General features: G+C 44.2%; 1 protein-coding gene across 7 annotated transcripts in view; it reads right to left on the reverse strand.

The window, feature by feature from the left end:
* Nucleotides 1-23,435, reverse strand: part of PLCB4 (phospholipase C, beta 4) — a 488,269-nt gene that overhangs the window by 120,241 nt on the left and 344,593 nt on the right. For all 7 annotated transcript variants that reach the window (XM_010834225.1, XM_010834226.1, XM_010834231.1 and 4 more), the window contains 5 exons: nt 17,003-17,082; nt 14,322-14,375; nt 8,039-8,120; nt 6,932-7,032; nt 6,230-6,287 (listed from right to left, as the gene is read on the reverse strand). In XM_010834225.1, the coding sequence (XP_010832527.1) occupies nt 6,230-6,287; nt 6,932-7,032; nt 8,039-8,120; nt 14,322-14,375; nt 17,003-17,082 (375 nt within the window). The remainder of the gene's footprint in view (nt 1-6,229; nt 6,288-6,931; nt 7,033-8,038; nt 8,121-14,321; nt 14,376-17,002; nt 17,083-23,435) is intronic.

The following is a 23,435-nucleotide window of genomic DNA, read 5'->3' on the forward strand; positions in this document are numbered from 1 at the left end:
CTTTTTGGACCCCACTGTGGTTCTGTTCATGGTTGGCCACTACACTCACAAGGTTTTCTTTCTTATTAGGATTAAGTTTTTCAGTTTAAAGATAGGCTCTCTGATAAGTGTTCAGGAATCATGGAGATCATGGGGGCAAATCCATATGAATTTAAGAGAAAGAAGAGCCTCAGTTAAAGAAAGAAACAAAGTTAGGAAAAGGAAGAAAGGGAATCCAAGTGTTCTCAGGCGCTGTCTGTGCATAGAGGCATGTGGGTCTAGGCTGGGGCCTCCTGCAGCGCAGCTTCTGAAGAGCAGCAGGGGCGTCACCCTCACCCCGGAGCTTGAGAGGGATGCACATTCGGGGGCCCCACTCCCAACCTACCAAACTGGACCTTCTGTGGTGGAACCTACGAATCTGTATTTTAACAATCTTGTCAGTTGATTCTGATGTGCTCAAATTTAAGAAGTGTGACTAGTATGTAAAGGTATGCATTTAAATATATTTGCCTATCAGTTTAAAAAATAGTATCTTAGTTCTGCAAGGGTAGAAGAATGCTAAACATTTGAAATCTGCTCCCAAGTAAACCTCATCAAAATTTATCAGAGGGCATAATACTCACTAGAAGAATATCCTTTCAGAAACAACAGCCAGAAAAACCAAGTCCTTAAAATGTATGTATCATATCCTCTTATTCTACATTTGCAGCAAATAAGCACCACAACAATATGAAACTTCACTTCTCTTTACATCTGCTCCACCAGATAACCTTTTGCTTTCCCGAAAATGCTCACGTTTCAGAAAGGAAGCACAGCGCAATCTGGATGACCCAAAGGCAAGGAAACAATGGCAAACTTGTGTTAAAAGTCACAAAAATATAATCTTGATTTGAAAAAACAAAGAGGAGAAAGATCATTTCCAGGACATCTCAGAGAAATAACACTGCAGAAGATTTCCACTTAGTCATAAGCTCTGTGGGGTGAATGGATCACAGCTCTGAGGCGAGAGACCATAGGTTTGCAGTTGGGATTTGGGGAAGCAATGTACTAAGGGCATACACCCCCTGATGTTCAGAGCCTTATAAAAGATAATACTGACTAGCTTCAGAAAATAGTTCACAGAACTGTGACCACGTAAATGAAGAGACGATGAATATATCTTTCGTATTATGTCTGTACTCTTATTGAGAAAAGACATCAATGGGCTTCAACCTGAGCAGCACTGGGAGAGAGAGATGTTGACACAACTAATATTCAAAAGAGATATAAAAAGATAAAGGAATAATTGACAAGCCTTACTCATAGAACTAAATAATTTTTTCAAGCATTAAAGAAGAAAGACATGGTACATGGAAAGTGATCTTGAGCCCTTTCTTACAGTCTTTCAACTGCAAAATAAAAGAAATGATTAACAAAAGCAGCTCTAATGTGATCCTATGATACATAAGAGGCAGGAGGCAGGCTACCAGCAACCAGAAAATAAAACTAATTCTGGATTCTCATGCTTGTCCAAGACTTCTGTCCTCTCTTCTTATTCTGATCTCTCTCCAGCTCTCCGTGCATCTCTCAATTCTGCAGGCCCTCAGGTATTACCTGTAAGAAGTCACGCCAAAGCCTTTGACTGTGTGGATCACAAGCTGCGGAAAATTCTGAAAGAGATGGGAATACCAGACCACCTGACTTGCCTCCTGAGAAATCTGTATGCAGGTCAGGAAGCAACAGTTAGAACTGGACATGGAACAACAGACTGGTTCCAAATAGGAAAAGGAGTATGTCAAGGCTGTGTATTGTCACCCTGCTTATTTATCTTATATGCAGAGTACATCATGAGAAACGCTGGGCTAGAAGAAGCACAAGCTGAAATCAAGATTGTCGGGAGAAATATCAATCACCTCAGATATGCAGATGACACCACCTTTATGGCAGAAAGTGAAGAGGAACTAAAAAGCCTCTTGATGAAAGTGAAAGAAGAGAGTGAAAAAGTTGGCTTAAAGCTCAACATTCAGAAAACGAAGATCATGGCATCTGGTCCCATAACTTCATGGCAAATAGACGGGGAAACAGTGGAAACAGTGACAGACTTTATTTTGGGGGGCTCCAAAATCACTGCAGATAGTGACTGCAGCCTTGAAATCAAAAGACACTGCTCCTTTGAAGAAAAGCTATGACCAACCTAGACAGCATATTAAAAAGCAGAAACATTACTTTGGCAATAAAGGTCTGTCTAGTCAAACCTATGGTTTTTCCAGTAGTCATGTATGGATGTGAGAGTTGGACTATAAAGAAAGCTGAGTGCTGAAGAATTGATGCTTTTGAGCTGTGGTGTTGAAGAAGACTCTTGAGAGTCCCTTGGATTGCAAGGAGATCCAACCAGTTAATCTTAAAGGAGATCAGTCTTGAATATTCATTGAAGGACTGATGCTGAAGCTGAAGCTCCAATACTTTGGCCACCTGATGTGAAGAACTGGCTCATTGGAAAAAAGCCTGATGCTGGGAAAGATTGAAGGCAGGAGGAGAAGGGGACGACAGAGGATGAGATAGTTTGATAGCATCACCGATGCAATGCACATGAGTTTGAGCAAGCTCCAGTAGTTGGCGATGGACAGGGAAGCCTGGCGTGTTGCAGTCCATGGGGTTGCAAAGAGTCAGACACGACTGAGTGACTGAACTGAAGTGAAATGGACAATGAAGGTAAAACTAAAATCAATTCAGTTTCTCATTAGGAATGGGGAAAGAGAGGTGAAACTAACTGAAGCCAAGAGGCTTTAATTAGTCCTGACACATAGAGAACTGAGTTGGTGGCAGTACCCAACCAGGTGCTAGCTCATAGTGAGTGTCCCCACCAGCTCTTCTGGACTCAACTTCACTACTTTCATAATATTGGCACACATACGGACACACATACATTTTCCTCAGCCCACTGGACGGGACCAAGAAATACAGCTATGCCAAAATTTTAGATTCGAGTGGTAGATTTCCATGGCTACCTTCATTATGGAGAATAACAAATTTACAAGTTCATGCTGCTCTCATATTCCTCCCACTGACAGTAATGATACCAAGGAGATATCCAGTGCTTCACAGACTCTTATGTGCAGACAAACCAACTGGAGAAAATGTTCAATGCAGATTCCAACTCAGCAGGTCTGGGGTGGGACCTGAGACTCTACGTTTCTGACAAGTTCCTTGTAGATACTGAGGCTGCTGGTGCCCAGATCACACTCTGGGGAGCAGTGAATGTGGAGACACTGAGAATTAGATGAGGAGGAGATCCAAAATTCCCTGTGAAAAGCCAGTGAGTGGTGATGGCATGGGCAGAGAGCAGGTGGTACAAAGCCCTACACAGCAACCAGGCAGGAAATGGACCACAGTCTCTCCTCTCTGTCCAGATTCCTGCAGATACACACTAACACACTGAACAGAAAACTGCATATAAGGACTAAAGGGACTCACAAGCTGGAAGGTAGTGGGAAGAAACATGGCTTTTGCTAATATATGATAAATACCACTTTTCCCTGTTAAATGTTAAAATAAGTGTTAGTCACTCAGTCGTGTCTGACTCTTTGCAGCCCCATGGACTGTAGCCTGCCAGGTTCCTCTGTCCATGGAATTTTCAAGGCAAGAATACTGGAGCAGGTTGCCATTTCCTTCTCCAGGAGAATTGGTTAATGCTCATAGATACGTGTTTATTGATTCTTTTCTTTGTTCATCATTTCTCTGGTTACCTTGTTGAACTCTCTTATCTATTCAAAGAGTTTTTGATGGCTTTTGATATTCAGGTTACACAATCATCTGTGAATAACGAACAACGTCTTGTTCTTTTGTGTTTCTGGGACTCTTTATTTTTCCTTGTCCTATTGCATCCAGGGCTTCTAATACAATGTTAAATTCCAGCTTACTGAGACTATGTGGCTAAGGCATTTGAAAATGTTTAGATCTAGGCTCTTGGAGTCAGAGACCCTTAACATTCCAGTGCCTGCTCCCTTCCAGAGTGAATTCTGTCTCCTTTCATTATGGGTTTCCATGGTGCTCTGCCCATGGGGTGCTTTAGACTTTGGAACAATGAGAGGGAGAGTCCTCAAAAGTCCTATGGGTGCAAGGTGCTGGCAGAACCCTCTCTACGTTTGACAGCCTTCTTTAAGGAGACATTCTGATTTCTGTCTAGTTCTTCCAGCTGAGTTCACTAGGACAGAAAAGGAAGACATTCAGGGCAGACACTTTGATTAAAAACACAGGCTTTACTTTCGTGGACTTGTAGTCTTGTAGTTTCTGTGACCTAAAGAAATCCAGAATCATAGCAATTCAATTAGCCCCACCCCCAAACTGAAAGTGCCTCCTTATTGTTAATGAAAAGCCAAGCGAATGAATACTACTGGCCAGAGTGATATTGATGGATAAAAGCTACCAAGGAAAAGTATTTAAGAAAGAATTTGGATGGCAGAGACAGAAAGCATATGTGATCATCCCTTTTAAAATTAATTTTTTTTTTTGGTCAGGACTTATAAGAATTACAAAAGTAGTTACTGGGTAGGTCTACAAAAGTCTCCCATACAAGGAAGGGGATGAGATAAGGATGCATGAACGCAGCATGTACACTGGAGACTTCAGAACTGTTTCTTCATTTGAACAGTGCAAGTGTAGTGCATATCGAGTCTCTGATACATTTAATAGACGGCTGAGCATCAGCTTCATCCCAGAGCACGCAAGTGGCCTTTCTCTAGGAAGCGATAAACTGATGATGTGCTAATCGTCTCCCCACTAAACATCTTCCCTCTTTAGTAGAAAGCAAGATTTTTGCCTCTCTCACCAAAACTTAAGATGACCAATGACCCAAAGTACATGTAAAGCAGAGAGAGATAAAACAATACATTTTTTAAAAGAAACAGAAGATGGGGAAAGGGTTAAGGAAGCAGGGCAAAGCAACTTAACTTCAGATCAACAGTGGGGTAAGAATGTGTATAATATCTGGGTAAAGATTATGAATGTATTATCCGCATAACAAAAAACTAGTGGAGTGAAAAAACTTGAAATGTTTTAAAGTAAAATAAATATTGTGGTGAACTGAAAGGATTACTTTAAAGTAGAGACATCTGTGCTGATACATGAGGGACCTTGTCTCTCCTGCATCCATGCTTCCAGGCTCTGGGTATCGTAGCTTCTCAAGTGCAACCCTACAAATTGGGAGCCACTGGGCCCTGACTCAAAAGAAAGGAGAAGCCCTTCAGCAAAGGTGTGCTATGTGTCTTCAAACTGGCAAATCAGTCTGCCTGCTGCTTTTTCGTGAGGCAATACCTTCTACCTGGCACGATACTGTCTACCTTAATGTTTTGTCTTTATATGGTATAATGGTTACTATCAATTGTTTTGGAACAAAAATATACTGTCCATCCCTCATTTAAAGTCTTCTTATTATTTAACATATTAGACAAAAAGTGCATTTCCATTTTTTGTATTAACAAGAGCTTCAATGGGTTTCACTGAAAACACTTTCTTGTACATGTAGAGAAAAAAAAAAGTTAATTTTAGTTTTCATAAAAGTTGGAATGTTTATGTGTTCTGAAATATATTTCTCTTGGGCTTAAGCAAATTTTGTCAACTAGTTTTGGTTGTTGAGTGAATCACATTCTAAAATTAGTTCTGAGCTTGTTACAAAAATAAAAAGTAAAAATTTAACCTGTCATCCCACTGGCCTAATATGCACTATGCTTTCACCCAGGAACTCCAGTGTTGTGCTTGTTGTCAAAATATTCTGTTCACACCTACATATTTTTCTTACATGCAATCCATTAGAAGACAAAAATAAGGCTTTCCCAGTCCATGCAAAAGTATGAGAAAAAGTTAGCGATGGCGAATCCAACTATAGGGTGCTAAACTCAATCCATTCCCTTTCTATTTCTTATAAGTAAATAGAAAAAAAAAAAAAAAAAGATAAGTACCTTAAACATCATCTTGCAAAACACAGACACATTTAATTAAGTGAACATATTATCAAATTCACACACATACACAGACCCAGAGCTACACATCACAGCAAGAAACCAACAAAAAAGCAGTGTGCAAAGCCAATGAGGAAACGCATGGACACACGGGGGCAGCAGCTGATTTTTGCACCTGGTAAAGCCATCATGGAAAGATCAGCAGGTCAGAAGCAAAGCAAATGGGGGTGCAGGATGCAGGCATGCAATGAGGATGCTGGAGGAAGCAAGCCACTGCACACAGACTGATGGAGTTAATGTATGAAAAAGCTTACTTCATTTAGAAAGCTCACTAATTGGTCTACCGTTAAATAATCAGTTTTGTCTCCATTGCTGAAAAGAAATTTATTAGAAAAAGTAAGTTGTGGTATATGATGCTACAGGAGGCACGATTTACATGTTGACATTTGTGGTTGATAATCCTAAACTTACTTTTCTAAACCTGAAGTAGTGGTGAACTCTTAAAATGGCCAGAGACTGTTTGTAAAGAAAAAAAAAACACCCAACAACAGCAAAGGCAATAAATCACTCCCCCTAACTTGTAGAAAATATCTGCAATCCTTCTTTTGCATTATCCAAAGGCGTTATTATAAAACAACATGTAAGTCATCCATTTGAAATAATTGGAATGAATGGACTTTTGAACAACATAATAACATTCCAAATCGAATCTCGTTAGTTCACATAACGGGTTAATACCTAAAGGAGCAGGTTAACATTGTAGGTAGTTAGTAAAGCCAATGCAGGGAGAGGAGGGGGGAAGTTCCAGGTGCTGCAACCAACTTATGTAAAAGTTTCTCAAAAAATCAGAGTGAACTTTTACACCAAATAAACTAAGGGGTGAAAATGTAACCCTGACTAGACATTCCTAGATACTGTCAACATATTATATGAAGATATTAGGACAAAAAATGGTTTTAAAGTCTAAAAGAGCAAGGATAACTTCGATATGACACTTTCTCATAAACGGAACTTACATTTTTTTGAAAAGATCCTCTATATCTGTCCGAGGACAAATCTTTTGTGTCAGTTCATAGAACTTTTCATAAGTAAATGCGGCAGGCTCAATTTCATCATTCTGGAAAGAATAGAAGCATTGTCATAAATCAGGCACCGTTCTCTCTCTTTGGAGGATCTACAGAATTGACAGGTTCATGCAGCAGAGTGATGATTACTTGTAATCCCAGGGTTTTCATCTCTGACTCTTCCTGATAGGAGCCAGAAGGTCCAACCGTGGGCCAGCCTACTAGTAATACGGCGCTTGTAAAAGAGTGTTTCTAGTTACCACGCACCCATGGTTTGGATGTTCAAACACTGGCCACAGCTGGGCTTGCTCTGGGAGATACTCCATAGAACAAACACGGAGAAACATTTCTTCTTCCGCTCCTTGAAGGAACAATGCAACTACTTGCCACAAGGATGCTGACTAAGTCAAAGCCAATGTTTTCTTATGCTTATTTTGTGAATTTTTACAGGCATCATAAAGGGAGTTCTAAAAGAGTTTACCTTTCATACTGAACCTTATATTTCAAATAGGATTTGTTAGGACAGTAACAGCCTAAATCTTTCTTGCAGTTAAGACATTCATTGCAACTGTTTTATTTTTTAAATTTATTTCAATGCAACTATTTTAAATCCAAAGGGCCACAAACTCAAATGTTTTGCTTGGGGAGAGGTGCTTCATAAAATATCACACAGCTGTCCTGAAGAAGTTAATTTATGAGCCATTTTTCATGCTGACATTGTGCATGGTTCTGTGAATGTTGATGGGCTTCTATAAAATAAGCTTTCAATAAGTTGTGCGAAAGAGCAGCCTGCTGCCATTTCCTTTTCTTAATAAAGTTACCAGGAACATTTGGAAATACGTTATTTGAATACTATAATGTTTAGGTTAAAATGCCCCGAAAACAAAAGGAAGGAAGGATAGAAGGGAAGAGAATAAAGGAAAAATTAACTGTACTATATGTGACTGAACCTAATTCTGAATCTAACTGAATCAGCTTAATATAAATAATCTTACTTATTACATGAGGACAAAAATACACAAAGTGGTTTTAGAACAATGTTATTAAATTAATGAATACCTTTCCACTGGGAAGACCTAGCTCCTTGAGTGCTTGAAAGATCACCTTTTCTGTTTTCCCCGATGCAAAGGTTCTAGTAATACTAGGGCAGAAAAGGAAAAAAAAAAAAGTTGCTATTAATTCTGTTTTCTGTGATGCAAAGATCCAAGATGGTGGGATAGAAGAAAAGAAAAAGGAAAATAAAATCACTTCTCATTTCTGGGTATTTTTCACTCCCCAAACTGGCTCCTGCAATGGCCCTCTGCTGACCAGAGCTGGTTGTGCCAGTCAGGTGACTTGATTCTAAGACAGACAGTCCCCCGGGCTACTTGTGAACATATTCATCCAGGATCCAGACCACTAGACAACCACAGTAATAAATTTTGACCCTATCAATTTGCTTTCTTAGGAAAAAGGGATGCAGATGGACCAGCAGCTCTAGAACAGAAGCTCGTGGTGACTTGGGGACAGGAAGGAGGCCCCTTAGGACTCAGCCCATGCCCGGGGTCACCCTTTCCTGGCCCCATACTGCACCTGACACGCATTATCAGACATATTTCATTTGTATATATATATTTTTTCCTAGCCAAGCACCCATGAGCTACTCTGACATGTCAGTTGCCTCAAGGATTGGGGACTTTATTAAGAAAGTGACAGATACTGGGGAGAAGGGAGGCAGGGGAACAATTATTCAGTGTTTCAGCAGAATCTTGGCACTACCCTGAGATGTGGTATTTTTGAATAACAGTGGTGCCTTTGAACTAGTATGGTGTGCATCAAGGCTAGGAAAATGGATGACACCTTAAGGAGTGTATTTCCTGATGATGATCAAAGCAGAAGAGAGACTTCTTCTGACTAAAACACTGGAAACACTCAGAACGAACACAGCTGAGCAGAGGACTTAGACCCTGGAATCCACACTTGACTCCGAGCCGTATCTGCGCCACCCAAAGAACCTTCATTCCCTGCCTGAGTGGAAGCTCAGGTAGTCAGTCACCATAATGACATAAATCAGAAGTTCAGCCACTGGGGGAAGAGAGAGCTGACTTTTGTGTGCCGTGTGGCTGTGGAACCTTCCCAGGAGCACAGGACGGTGAGCCTCCTCGCCTCAGCTTGTGCCATGCCCCGCCATTCGCGTGAGCGGAGGCCAGCTCCATGGGCGAGTGCTGACCGGTCCCCCTCGACCAGGGGGAGAAGGCGCCCCTTCCACTGCAGTGACAGCCTCAAGGAGAGACTAGAAGAACCAGCTACAGGTCAGTGAACCGCTGCGCATTCATTCAAAACTTTACTGTTTCATACTCAGTCTAAGAATACTTCAAGAAGTGCACTTTTAAGAGAGTTTGAGACAACTGTATACAAACATAGGGAGGGCTATGAATTCTCTTTCACAGACCCGCAGACATGGTGGAGCATACATGAGTATTAAACCAGTTTCAGGGCAGAGGGTGCTATGCCCACATTTTCCCACTTCTCGAGAGTTCATGGAAATTTCATACATTGGATTAAAAAGTACTTTATCTGCCCTTTATAATGTAGGGGAAAGTAGATGCTCATTTTGTCATTTTTGAAAAAGAGTATGTATGTGTTAGGGCTGCCCAGGTGGTTCAGTGGTAATGAGTCTGTCTGTCCACTCAGGAGACTTAGGCTTGATTCCCGGCAGACAACGTGATGTTGGGGAGATGGTGTGGCAGGGAGGGAAGAGTCTGCAGGAGGAGGATACTGGCTGGGGCTTGGGAAAATGACAAGGAACAGAAAGCAGGACAAGGACATCTCTCGGGAGTAGGAGGTTAAGAATTTGTGGGGGACAGAGAAACTGAGACGGACAAAACAGGGTGTCCAGGGCCACAAAGGAGGAAAATCCATGTGGGAAGACATCAGTGAGGGCAAAGTCAGAGCCCAGAGACATGACTGTTGAGAAGATAATAAAGGCAAGAGCTGGGAACTCCCTGGCTGTCCAAGTTAGGACTCCAGGCTTCCACTTCAGGGGACATGAGTTTGATTCCCAGTCAGGGAACTAAGATCCCGCATGCTATATGGCATGTGTGAGTACATAAATGAATAAATAAATAAAGACAAGAGGTTATGTGATGGCCAGAAGGGCTTGTTCTCAGGCCCATCTTTGCATGAGGGGACAAGAAAAAGCAGGAGAAGGAAGGGAAAAAGACCATCTCCCTGGAGGTGAGGGGTGGGGGAGGGGGCTGCCTTGTCTCCAGGCAGCTTGCAGAGTTATTCTTGGGCCTTAAATGGATTTGGCTCGGGAGTGAGGAGGGTTGTGGAGCAAAGGTGAATTCTCTGATTTTCCAGAGATGCAGTATTTAGCCAGGAGAAACACACTTATCACAGGTTGAGAGAAACACACTTATCACAGGCTGGGAGCATTCAGATAGCTTCAGAGGGCATTTCTTTGGCAGACAAAATATGTATAAAGGACTGTGATTCATGCAACCCTTTATACACAGCCACACAGAGCACAGCTCAGTGCTTCCCCCCAAATCGTCTTGAATCAAAACACACCACCCTTCCCAAAGGAAGTGTGAGAGAAGCAAATACCCGGAAGTGGTGCCCAGTCCTATCCGATTAAATTCCCTGTTCCAGGAGACCTTACAGATGACCAAGACAGCAGTGACTCTAGAAGCTGAGTCCCCCTCTGCCCTCAAAGCCTCTACAATCCATCCAGCGGTGTTAACACTAGCTTTGCAGTCAAGGAGGAGCATGAAGGGGAGCCCCACAGATCTAGACCTTCACTGCAGCAGGCTGGGCCTTTGGGATGTGGACGGATTATGTGGACGCTGGGCTGTAGGGACCACTCTTGAGGTCTCAGCCCTCTTAGCGCACACTCTCCTTTGGGACTTCTTCTAGCCACAGCTGTTGGTTCTAACTCCAGGTTACAAGGAATGGGAAACAGCAAAAATATATATAAGAAGAGTGACTTTCAAAGCTTTGGTCTGGGTGGGAAGGTAAACTGAGCATGAGTGTGCAGGTTTGGGAGAAAGGCAGATGGTGGAAGAGAAGCACAAAGAAAGAAAGGAGACACAAATTCTTCTTAGACATTAAGCATTGAAAAAAAAAAAAGCATCGGTTACAACCGCCGAACCCTGATCTAATGACCGTGAAGCCAGATCGCCTCTAATCTTACACACACTACACTAAGTTTCCATTTTAAAACTTCAGAGTGATAGCGATGAAGCCACATTTTAACGTGTTTACTCTTCGTATCCATTAAAACACTCAGAACAATTTCCACCTTGCCCTTGGCAGCTCATCCACACAAAGATTTATCCGCTTTTCACTAGCTCGATATCAATTCTGCTTCAACTCTGTCACACTGCCCCCAGACCACAGGTGTCCTGTGTCAAACACCTGCTAACACTGGCAGCCGCCCCAGAGTTCATGTCAGAGAGCAGTAAAGAGGATGAGAAAACATCTGGGCTATTGCTACGAAAAGAGGCAGGCAATAATTTTGTTTGTGAACAGGCTGGATCAGGCTTCCAAGCTTGTGGAACAGAGGCTTGATCAGCAGGATATCTACAAATGACACCAGAACTGCTGGCTAGGGGTGCTCTGATCACATTTCCTGAATCTTTTCTTGGAAGAAAAATCAGGAGAGCAAGGTATGTAAAAACAGACCCAACTTACATTGCTGGTCTTCACACTGCTATTTGTTCCAAGTTTGGACTTATTACTTCATGTGTATGTGTCTGACTCTTTGGGACCCCAAGAACTGTAACCATCCAGACTCCTCTGCCTGTGGGATTCTCCAGGCAAGAAGAGCAGAGCCAGTTGTCATTTCCTTTTCCAGGGGATCTTCCCAACTCAGGGATCAAACTCTCCTCTCTTGTGCCTCTGGTGTTGGCAGGTAGATTCTTTACCACTGTGCCACCTGGGAAGCCCTATTACTTCCATACTTATTTTTAAATAAAAATGCACTAAATATTTGGCAATAGCTGTAGGATCCTGAGATACAATAAAATCATTACCCTGCTATTCTCAATAGAGCAAAGGGTTTTATTTAAGACAAGGATGAGTGTAAAGTGCCTTTGCCAACAAACACTGATCAAGGTGGTAGCATGGCTTTTTAAGATGTTTTTTTTTTGAGGTGGACCATTTCTTAAAAGTTTTTATTGAATTTGTTACAATATTGTCTCTGTTTTATGTTTTGTTTGTTTTTTTGGCCACTAGGCATGTCGGATCGTACCTCCTTAACCAGGGATTGAACCTGCAGCCCTTGCAATTCAAAGATGTGAAGCTTTAACCACTGGACTACCAGGGAAGTCCCTAGCAGGACTTTTTTAAAAACTTCTAAAGTAAATGCAAAACTGACTTGCTTGTAAGTTATTAAATAAAAAACAGAATCCTACATATAGGTTCGCAAAGACCACAACAGATGCATGAAGTTGACAACTCTGCTGCTGCTGCTGCTGCTAAGGCGCTTCAGTCATGTCCGACTCTGCGACCCCACAGACGGCAGGCTCCCCCGTCCCTGGGATTCTCCAGGCAAGAGCACTGGAGTGGGTTGCCATTTCGTTCTCCAAAGCATGAAAAGTGAAAAGTGAAAAGTGAAAGTGAAGTTGCTCAGTCGTGTCCGACTCTATGCGACCCCATAGACAGCAGCCCACCAGGCTCCTCTGTCCATGGGATTTTCCAGGCAAGGGTACTAGAGTGGGTTGCCACTGCCTTCTCCGTGATAACTCTGGATAACTCTGGAAGCCCTGAATAAAAGGTGAAATAAAAAGATTACTGCCTGGTCTTCTTTACAACATGCATGCCCTGTGTTTCCTCACTGATACCTCAGCTGTGTCACGTGGATACCCTCGTTCATGACTGCTGTCATCCACAGAATTAAGGAAAATGATGATCTCTAGGATAGTTCTATTAAATGTGAAAGGATGCTGAGGGAGATGCCCTTGGGGGAATGCAGAATGGAAGCTTCGAGGCTAGCAGAGAAGGGGGGAAAGGAGAGGCAGAAACGGCCAGTGTGCAGCTGCTCCAAGGCTCTCCCCCAAATGCCATGCAACGGGCGACCTGTGGCCCTCATCCTGACAGTTACAGCCATTCCGAGACAGGCTCCACCTGGTGGCCTGGGTTCTGCCTGTGGCTATTTGCTGGTTGGCTTCTTTGCTAAAGTGTTGGGCAAGAGCTCAACTTGAACGCGAGCCTGGAGAATTCTTGAAGAGCGGGTCGGGGTCTGGGAGCTCATGCTGAGTTCAGGTTCAGGACTCTGAATACACTCCTGGCTTCTGATGGGCAGCAAACGCCCCAGGGCCCAGCCCAGCTTTGGCAATTACCACGGAGTGCTTACCACAAACACCAGCCAAAAAAACACTGGGGAGCTGGGTGAACAACCCCCATCACTCCCACTGCATGGACTTCCAATGGACCCACAGGCCAGGAACAGTCCTAACGCTAGGAGCAGCAGAGCAGAGTGGGGCCCTCAGAGGGTGAGGCATGTTGGCTTGAGGCTGAAGCATAGCTCGGAGGCCGTTTCCGGCTCATTGGTTCTTCACTCCTGGCTCCACCAGGCTGTACCGCCTCTTTCCCCCATCACTGCTACTTTGGGCAGGGTGAAGGGGAAGCGCCAATCCTGAACGGGGTGTGGTGGCAGTGACAACACACCCAGACTCAGTGGTGCCCCCTGGCCCTGGGCACAGAGGGCCGACGGAACCCAGGATGAGCGGCAATGTCCAGAGGCATTGCACCTCCTAAGACACATCCCTACCCCCTACTGTAGGTACAGAACAGAAAAGAAACTTCTCTAATTTTAGCAACGGTTGTTTGGGGTAAGTAGGTGAAAGATGAAAGAAAGTGAAATTGTTGGTTGCTCAGTTGTGTTCCACTCTTTTGTGACCCCACAGACTGTAGCCCCCCAGGCCCCTCTGTCCACAGAATTTCCCAGGTAAGAATACTGGAGTCGGTTGCCATTTTCTTCTCCAGGGGATCTTCTCCAATCCAGGGACTGACTCTGGGTCTCCTGCATTGCAGGCAGCTGCTTCATCATCTGAGACACCAGGGAAGCTACTTAAATCCCCAAAACCCACTTTTCTGAAAATTAAAAAAAAACACTCCTTCATTTTCAGAAGTTCTTTATCAGGCTCACTGCTATGCATTCTGAGGGAAAATGCGACTTTACATCCATAAGTGATTTTTACGAAGTAAACACAGCATCTGATAATGTAATTCAAACTAAGATTCCAGAAATACCTGTAACTAAAGCAATTAACAAGTCCTCATGGGGGCCTTTCTCTGTGGACTGGTATCATGAGGGCCGACCCAGGCTGTGCCGAGCACTTGGGAATAACTGACTTACCTCCTAACTGGAATTTTCCCATTTGTGTTGGTCATAAATGCCAATTTCATCCAGCTGGAAAACAACAGTAACAACTGTTTTAATGTTTCTTGGGAGGAATAGCTTCCATCTGGTTAAAAACTTGAAAAGAAAGTTCACTCAAACAAAGACTATTTATTCAGAAAACCAGAGACAATCGCACACCATGAGATACATTTACTGTTTGTCAGATTTAGCTAATAAAAATATAACTCTCAGTTAAATTCGAACTTCAGATAAATAATACTTTTTTTTAACTATAGGTGTATTCCAAATATTACTTAGGATAACTAAAACATTATGTGTTACTTATTCAAATTTCACCGAGAGTCCCATATTTTATCTGGTAATCCTAGACAAATTAGGAAATTGGGTGTTTGCATTGAACACAGCAAATTATTGGCACTTGTTTGGTGACTGTTCTTGTCCTTGACTGCTGCTTTTTAATAATCTACTAAGGGGTTAAGAAAGGCTAGGGCATGGTGACAGCAGCAGGCTTGTCTGCAGTCAGTGGGGACGCCCCCAGCCCTCACCCCTCTGCCACCCCAGGGAGCAGGGAAGTGCAAAAGGAGAAGCAGGCAGGCGCGAGCCCTCTGTGACCTACTCCTCATGCAACTGACGGATGGGTGGACACCATCTCCATGAAGGAATCTGAATCCTTAACTTGTCCCTGTCAGAGAAGTTCATCAACTCAAACTGATGGTGAGAAATGCTGTGCTTTTCCCAGGTTTTCAGGACTCAGGGGGGCCTGGAACACCTATCCTTTGGTGCCAGGCCTGTTCTTAGCTACTGATTCCATTCTCACCGTTCTTGTAAATAATCTAACAATCTGCAGAACATGAGGAGTTGGTAAAGCTTCTGTCTTCAGTCAGTGTTCCTCGAAGCACAAATGGCTACCTTTAAGGGGCTGGTTTCAGGACCACAGGAGTAAGGCAGTGGGCAGACAGGGAGGGACAGTCACATCAAGCTGTGCTCTCAGCCGGGCTTCGTCCCGAGGCCACTGGGACCTCTGAAGTGTGATCTGCGCCAGGCCTGGCGGCAAGGGGGCAGGCTCTGATATCCTGTCTCAGCCTGTCATTGGCTGTGGGCTTCCTTTCTGACGAAGGGGCGAGTGTGGGGTCAGCCCTCCTAAACCAGGGACATGAAGGGTCAATCTTAAGGGACGTTGTGGATTTTGATATGGGCAGGGGTCCTGGAGCTGGGCCCCTGGGATACTCTGGGAGGTAATGATCTACTGGTGATCCTCTGTAGGCAGAGGGTGGTCCTCTGGAGAAGCAGGCAGACGTGAGTCCTGAGTGACCTCACCCTCCAGCAGCTGGTGGATGGGTGAACACCAGTGACGAAAAGCAGTCTGGGTGGGACACCCACAAGGGCAGCTGAGATCTGGCATCTGGACACAAGGAATTGGCTCCCCCAGGCCTAAGAGGGCATGCCAGAAGTCTGAGACCCTTCGGGATTCCATGACCTCAAAATATCTGCTGGGTTGCTCTTTACTTTTAAGAAATCATGCCAGAGCAACTGCAGAGGGAGAGGAGAAGCAGCTGCACAAAAACAGGAAAATACACGGCTGAACAACTCTCCTCTTCTAAGACAACAGGGAAACACTGGAATGAGGACATCAGAATCAAAATAAGCAGTTCTGAGTTAGGGGGAGTGAGGGGCCAGGCACCGGCTTTGCATGGCCTCATTTGCTCTGCGAGGACTCTTACGAGCGGTGTCACCACCTTCATGCACAGATGAGGACAGTGAGGCACAAGGTAAGAACTTTCCCAAAGTCCTCGGGCAACGAAGTGGCTAACGCCGGGGATTACAGCATAGCCCATGCTCCCAGAGCGCCGCCAAAGGAACCAGAGCAAGACACGGAAGGCCTGGGGGGCAGAGCTCTCCTTCCATCACCCAGAAGCCAAGGAGTCCCACCCTGGGTGCTGGCCGGGCCCGGCTAAGAGACGCGTGCAGCTTGCTCGGTGCAGGCTCTCCCCGCACCACCCGCCGCCTGCCCCGGGCCCCGGATCACTGCTTCTCAAACAGGCGGACTGGGGCTTTGGCTAGGGTTTCTACTTGAGTAACTTTCACGTCACCCATAAAGAAAAACTTGATAGGGTTAAAAGCTACCACCTGGCGCCTCTCTGAATTTTGGATACAGTGAGCTGGGGGAAGGAAGGCCTGCCTTCTGAAGTTCAGAAGTACCTTTGGATGCCTGACTGCTTGTGAAACAGTCCCTGGGGTCAGTGCTCCTCTCCCTCCAGAGTGGTGGGTGCTTCTGCCGAATGGAGCGGTACTCCCCATCCCTCAGTCTCATGCAGTAGAGGCTTGAGCTGCACCCAGCCCCCAGCTATGGCACCAGGCACACAAAGCTACTATCGGCAGCCTGGGGACACAAAAGCCCAGGCCCACAGCCCAGGGGACACTGAGGAGGTGGAGTTCCAGTACCTTCCTGCCACCAACCAGTCCCCTCAAATAGATTTTGGGCTGTGGGCATCACACAGGCCTGCCAGGTGGCAGGAAGGGTACCGGTGTGTACAGGTCAAAGACTTCTCCAAAGTCAGGAGCGCAGCGGGGAAGGCAAGGCAGGTGCTGCCCGGTGCGTGTACGCAGCCTTCATCTCCTAGTCTGCATTCACTTGGTAAATGCCAAGCGCAAAGGGTCATGCAAACAAAACTCACTGCTTCTTGAGGCACGTCATCGGGCTGACGTTGTTGGCCCTGAAGTTGTGAATGATGGATCTCAGGCCTTCGACCCATTGCTGAAAAAGAAAGAGAAAGTGTTCCCAGTGAGCAAATCCACCGGAGCTAAACCGGGAGGTCCTTATTAGACAGCCCATATCCATCTAGTGGAAGAATAATATATGCTTTTCTTTATCTCCTTCCTGCCACACACCCATTCGCATCAAACGCTCAATATTTTGTGCTTCAATAAACAGCTTTCACTCATTCCATGAAGATAAATGCGGCACACACAGTCATTAAACACTGGGCTGTCATGAAGGAATGCTGCCCACTGGCTGGCTGGTTAAGTCTTCTGTTTGCAGCCTGCTGAAATGTAAGTCCCTTCAGCTGCCAGCAATCTTTACTATTTCTAAAGCAGCATTATACAGTACATAGTGACATGTGTAATTACTCTTGTGTTAGAGGAGGAATGTATTAGGGTTCATCCATTTTATTGTGGGATTCTATTTCAGTGTAAGAATTTGTCACCTCTCTTACCTGTCTGTGTTTTCCAGGAAAGCCTCAAAAAGTAAAGCCGGCACTGACTGGCAGGATACCCAGAAGAAACAGCAATGTGCTTGCACAGTTTCTGTAGAAGGCCTTGGACTTGAGCGTTAGTTTACAACATCACTCCAAGGATTTACAGGGACGAGTGAAGAAGCCCGGGTGCGGCAGTGAAGGAATTTAGGTTTCCCAAGGGCATTTGACTAGAAAAGGCTGGCCTGCGAATTAAGGCCAACTCTGCTCGTGGGCCCAATAACAGATGCCAGTGATGCCACACCAGGCTTCTAAAATAATCACACTCTTGGCAAAACGCTCTGTAGCAAATTCATAATACTGGGGGTTCAAACAGAACTGGGGCCCACACGTAAGCCAGCCTTTACCTTCTTAGGTTTACAGTCTGACTGCTGTAGCTCTGTGCTGAGGAGCGAAAGTGTTTTGAAACAGTCATGTAAATGTACAGTCTACCTTCCCTGTCCGACACGGCAGCCACTTGCTGCATGTGGCTAAATTAAACTGAATAAAAATTAACAAAATTAATTAATTAAATTTCAGCTGAATAAAAATAAAATTCAGCATCTTCTGCACTCATCACACTCAAAACCCAATGGGTGTACCATATCAGACAGTGCAAATAAACAACATTTCTGTCATCACTGAAGGTTCCATTGGATAGAACTGCATAGTATTACCAGGTTGAACATGGTCAAAGGGATTAAGTCACTTGCAAGGGCCAGAGGTGATGACTGAGTTCTATATGTCTGTGTGGTTTTAATTTTAATTGTGATATAATACATATAATGTGAAATTTACCATCATAACCTTTTTTAAGTGATCAGTTAGTAGTATTAAGTAAAAGACAAATTTTTGCACAACCAATACCTCCAGCCATCTCTAGAACACGTTTCATCTTGCAGAACTGAAATTTGGCTCAGTTAAACAGAACCGCTTAAACAACCACTTTCCATTTCCCTCCTCCGCCGCCCCAACCCCTGGCAACCACTCTCCTTTCTGCTTTCTGACTTTAAGTACTTAAGGTACCTCATCTAAGTGGAATCATGCAGTATTTGTCTTTTGTGACTGGCTTATCTCAGTTAGGTTAATGTTCTCCTCAAGGCTTCTCTGTGTTGTAGCCGGTGTCAGAATTTCCTTTCTTTTTAAGGCTGAATAATATTGCATTGCATGTGTAGACCACATTTGGTTTATCTGTTCATCTACCAGTGGATCCTCGTGTCATCGCTAAGACTCATGCTGCTGTGAACATGGGTGTACAGGTGTCACCTTAAGTTTCTGCTTTTGATTCTTTTGGACATATACCCAGAAGTGGAATTGCTGGATTGTATGGTAATGTTGCTTTTACGTTTTTGAGAGGCTGCCATATTATTTTCCACAGCAGCTACATCATTTTACAGTCTCCCTAACAATGCACGAGGGTTCCAGTTTCTCCACAGCCTTTCCAAATTCGCTATTTTCTGCTTTTGTTGTGTTTTGAGAGGTGCCACCCTAACGGATATGAGTCTATAGGAGAATTTTTGTGCTTTCCTCTTTGAGCCCCAGTCAAACCTAACAGACTTCTGGAGGAGGACTTGGGAGAGATGACGAAAATTTCCTTTCACAAAGGAAAGGAAATTCTGATGACTCTAAATCGCATCGAAAGCCTCAGCAAGCATGATGATGAAGTCAGAATTCTGAGGGAGGAGGAAGAAATGAAATAGCAGCATTAAAGAAATGCCTCAATTATTTTCCTCATCAGACCTTGCTTCCTCTGTCAGGATAAATATGGGACTCTGACTCCCTGGGGATGATCAAGTATCCTGTGATTGGCCTAACAAGCCGCAGGCCCACAGTTTCCCAAGAAAAGACAGAAAAAGCACAGATAATTTGATTGGCATGAACTGGGAAGCACCGAAGTCTTTGTTACATGTTCCAAAACACAAAACAAAGTCCATGGTTTCCTGAGGGCAAAAAAGTGGACCATTTCTGACACTGTTCATTGGTTCTTTCAGATCATTCTGATTCAGTTGTTTCTAAAAACAAACAACAGAGAGACTGGACTTTGAGGAGGCTTCAGTGACATTCATCCATTTTTTGAAAATACAATGTGGTAACAAATTTGCTTATTTATTGTGATGGAACAGTCCTTGCGAGTGACCTTTGAGGTCATCACACCTGTGACGTGGCTCACGCTTTACTTAGTAGAAATGCCCCCGGTCCCCACAAGCACAGGGAGGAAGCTTCAGTTTCTCCTCTTTTCGATACTAAATGTGAGGTCCACAGCCTAGTCCAAGGTCACACAGTGGCCAGTGCAGGGCAGAGGCAATCAGAACTTGGTTGTCTGCCCTTCGTGTGTCTGGGAACTTTGTCCTCAGGGGTCATCCACATATCTCCTTCCATGACGTGAAAAGATCCATCAACCTTCCCTTCTGTCTGTTATCTTAATGTACACTTGGCATAATAAGGCCAAAACACTGTGGGAAATATGCTAAATGTTTTGCTTTTTGGTTTTGTTCTTATTAAAACATAAAACAGAGGAAATGCCAGCAGGTGTCAGTAGAACCTTAGAATTTAGTTGTAAAGTTAGAAATGAGATAAATGCATATCAACTTCTTTGAATGTTTCCAGATTAACAGAAGCAAAAAAAAAAAAAAGCCGATTTAGATATGGTTTTCTGAACTGCTGAAAATAAGCATATATGTAAATAGTCTACCTAACACCCCACAAGGCGTATCTTAAAGCCTTGGGCTGCATATTTCTAGAAGGATTATTCCCCGACACGCACTGAGCTCACACACGGGCTCCATGGTGGCTCAGGGTGTGATGCCTTCTACTCTGGGTGTCTTCCCTTGGGTCGGCGGTCCTGAGTGGGCACACGCAGCCTGGACGCAGGAGAACCAGCCCACAGAATCCATTCAGCTACGATGCGCAATCTTCTGCACCTCCTCGAAGGCTGTAAAGGCCCTTGTTCTCTCACTTTCCAGCTCTTCCAATTCTGTTTAAATTAACGTAAAGCTTATTTCAGGCCTTCTAAGGAAGGATCCTTTGAGAGACTCTCGGGGGCCAGTGCTGGATGCTTGGGGAGGGGGAAGGTGGGCAGAGCAGGAGCTGCCCCTGAACGGACCCTGGGGACTTTCCCCCCTCACCGTCTCTCTGGGACCTTTCACACTTATCTTCGTTATGCAGGCCCCACAGTGTCCATTTTCCAAGCAAATGTCTGGGCTCACCCTTAAACACTAGGACTCTCATAGACAAAATAATCTCTTTCCCATTAAAAACCAAATGTAGAGAATAACAAAAAAAGAAACCAACTCAGAGACACAGAGAACAGGCTGGTGACTGCCAGTGGGCAGGGGGAGAGGTGGAGGGCTGGGGGAGCGGGCGGCACGGACTGCAGGCACGAGAGGTTCAAGGACATACTGCACAACGTGGAGAGTACAGCTGCTATTCTGTAATAACTGTAAATGGAAAGTAACCTCTAAAATTGTATAAAAGCAAAAACATAAAAAATTTAATGAAAAAATACTCTCTACAGAGGAAAAAAAAACAAAAAATAAATAAAAAAACTCCCCAAATGTATAGAGACATAGACATAACAGACCTAAACCAAAAGATACATGAATTTACAGAGCATGTATCTTGCTTTTTCTCCTTTAAAAACATTTGGCAATTTTTTAAGGTATGAAAATGATATTTAAATGCTCTGTGTATAAAAATGCAAAAAAAGAAAGCAAAGAGTAAAGACCACCCCAAATCCCATTACTCATCCTGAGAGCTGACAACACTTTGCTGTCTGAGCTTCTACGCTTTTTCTATACATGTAGTCCTCCTAAAATAACTGGTCCCTCCAGTCAGCATCACTTCAAGTAGAGTTGTTTTCCTTCAACTCAATCTTATTTCTAGATTTTGTTCCAGAAGCATTCTTCTTGTTTTTGTTGTTCAGTGGTAAGTCATGTCCGATGCTTTGTGACTCCATAATCTGCAGCACACCAGGCTTCCCTGTCCTTCACTATCTCCCTAAGCTTGTTCAAACTCATGTCTATTGAGTCAGTGATGTCATCTGACCATCACATCCTCTGTTGTCTCCTTCTCCTCTTGCCCTCAGTCTTTCCCAGCATCAGAGTCTTTTTCAGTAAATCAGTTCTTTGCATCAGGTGGTCTAAGTATTAGAGCTTCAACCTCAGCACTAGTCCTTCCAATGAATATTCAGAGTTGGTTTCTTTTAGGATTGCCTGGTTTGATCTCCTTGCTGTCCAAGGGACTCTTAAGAGTCTTCTCCAGCACCACAGTTCAAAAGCATCCATTCTTCGGTGCTCAGCCTTCTTTATGGTCCAACTCTCACATCCATACATGACCATTGGAAAAACCATGGCTTTGGCTCTAAGGACTTTGTCAGTAAAGTGATTTTTCTGCCTTTAATACACTGTCTAGATTTGTCAAAGCTTTTCTTCCAAGGAGCAAGCTTCTTTTAATTTCATGGCTGCAGTCACCATCTGCAGTGATCCTTTTTGGTTTTTAGTCAAGGTAGCAAATTTCAATGCAAAAACCAGCAGACCCTGTGACACTCTCTAAATGTGCTATGCAATTTTCTCAAAAGGTAAGCTGCAGGAGCATCCTCTCTAATCATACAGTGTTTGCTTTCAAAGAGAAGGCTACAGTGGAGATGGTGGAGGCATCTTAAACTCACAAGTTAACTGAGACTTGCTCTGTAAGGTGTAGTCCCGGGACCAGCAGTGTCAGACTCACCTGAGAATTGTTACAATGCAAACCATCAGGCACCATTTATGAAATCTGCCCCTTGGGCTGGGAAACAACGCTCATGTTCTTAAAGTCTTGCACCCTGGAGTATTAGACCCAGGACTGAGGCAGAGCCTGGTTCAGGAATTAGAAAACCCCAGGGGTAAAAGCTTTCCTGGTGGCTTGGAGGGCTTCCCTGGTGGCTCAGATGGTAAAGAACCCACCTGTAATGCGGGAGACCTGGGTTCAATCACTAGGTTGGGAAGATCCCCTGGAGGAGGGGATGGCAACCCACTCCAGTATTCTTGCCTGGATAACCCCATGGACAGAGGAGCCTGGCGGACTACAGTCCATGGGGTTGCAAAGAGTCGGACAGGATTGAGCAACTAAGCACAGCACAGGGGTAAAAGCAGGAGAGTGAAGACGCTGGTGATTTAGGCAAGATTCTACCTTTTGAATTGTGCTTATCTGGGATGCTAAAACCATTCTAAAATTAAACAGCAGATCTACCAATGTTTGTATACCATAGACCAATTTCCACATCATGTTAAAAAGGAAAAAATAAAACAACTTTTCTCTTCATGTCAACTATTTTCTCCTGGTTCTAATAAGGAGAGAAATAAGGATAGGTAAAAGGAATTGAGTGCTACGCTGGCAAGAGACCAGTGTCAGTGCTGAAAACTCCCTCCCGGCATGGGACAGAAGGCCCACAGGCAGACAATGACAGTGGTGACAATAAAAACCAGGCAAAGAAAACTGAAAGTCACCTTAACTGCTGCCTCAAAGGTAACAGAGACAGAACAGAATTGCATGCATAATAAAGGAGCTATGCTGGCAGTCCTAGACAAAGTCAGTTGATAAAACTCAGGATGAAAGGTTAAATTAAGGAGCCTATGCAAAGCACACAATAGCAAACTATTGAAATAGGGGTCCAAACACCAATGTGGGTTTTGGGGAAAAAAAATCAGCAGATGGAAAACCCCATTAATGATTTCAAAGCCCTTTGAAAGTCAATAATACTTCTTATTAAAGTTTCAAATCCAAGGGAACACTGCTGCTGCTGCTGCTAAGTCGCTCAGTCGTGTCCGACTGTGTGTGACCCCAGAGACGGCAGCCCTCCAGGCTCCCCCGTCCCTACCAGGCTCCCCCGTCCCTGGGG

This window comes from Bison bison, unplaced genomic scaffold (assembly GCF_000754665.1).
Source record: "Bison bison bison isolate TAMUID 2011002044 unplaced genomic scaffold, Bison_UMD1.0 scf7180017864030, whole genome shotgun sequence".
Taxonomy (NCBI): domain Eukaryota; kingdom Metazoa; phylum Chordata; class Mammalia; order Artiodactyla; family Bovidae; genus Bison; species Bison bison.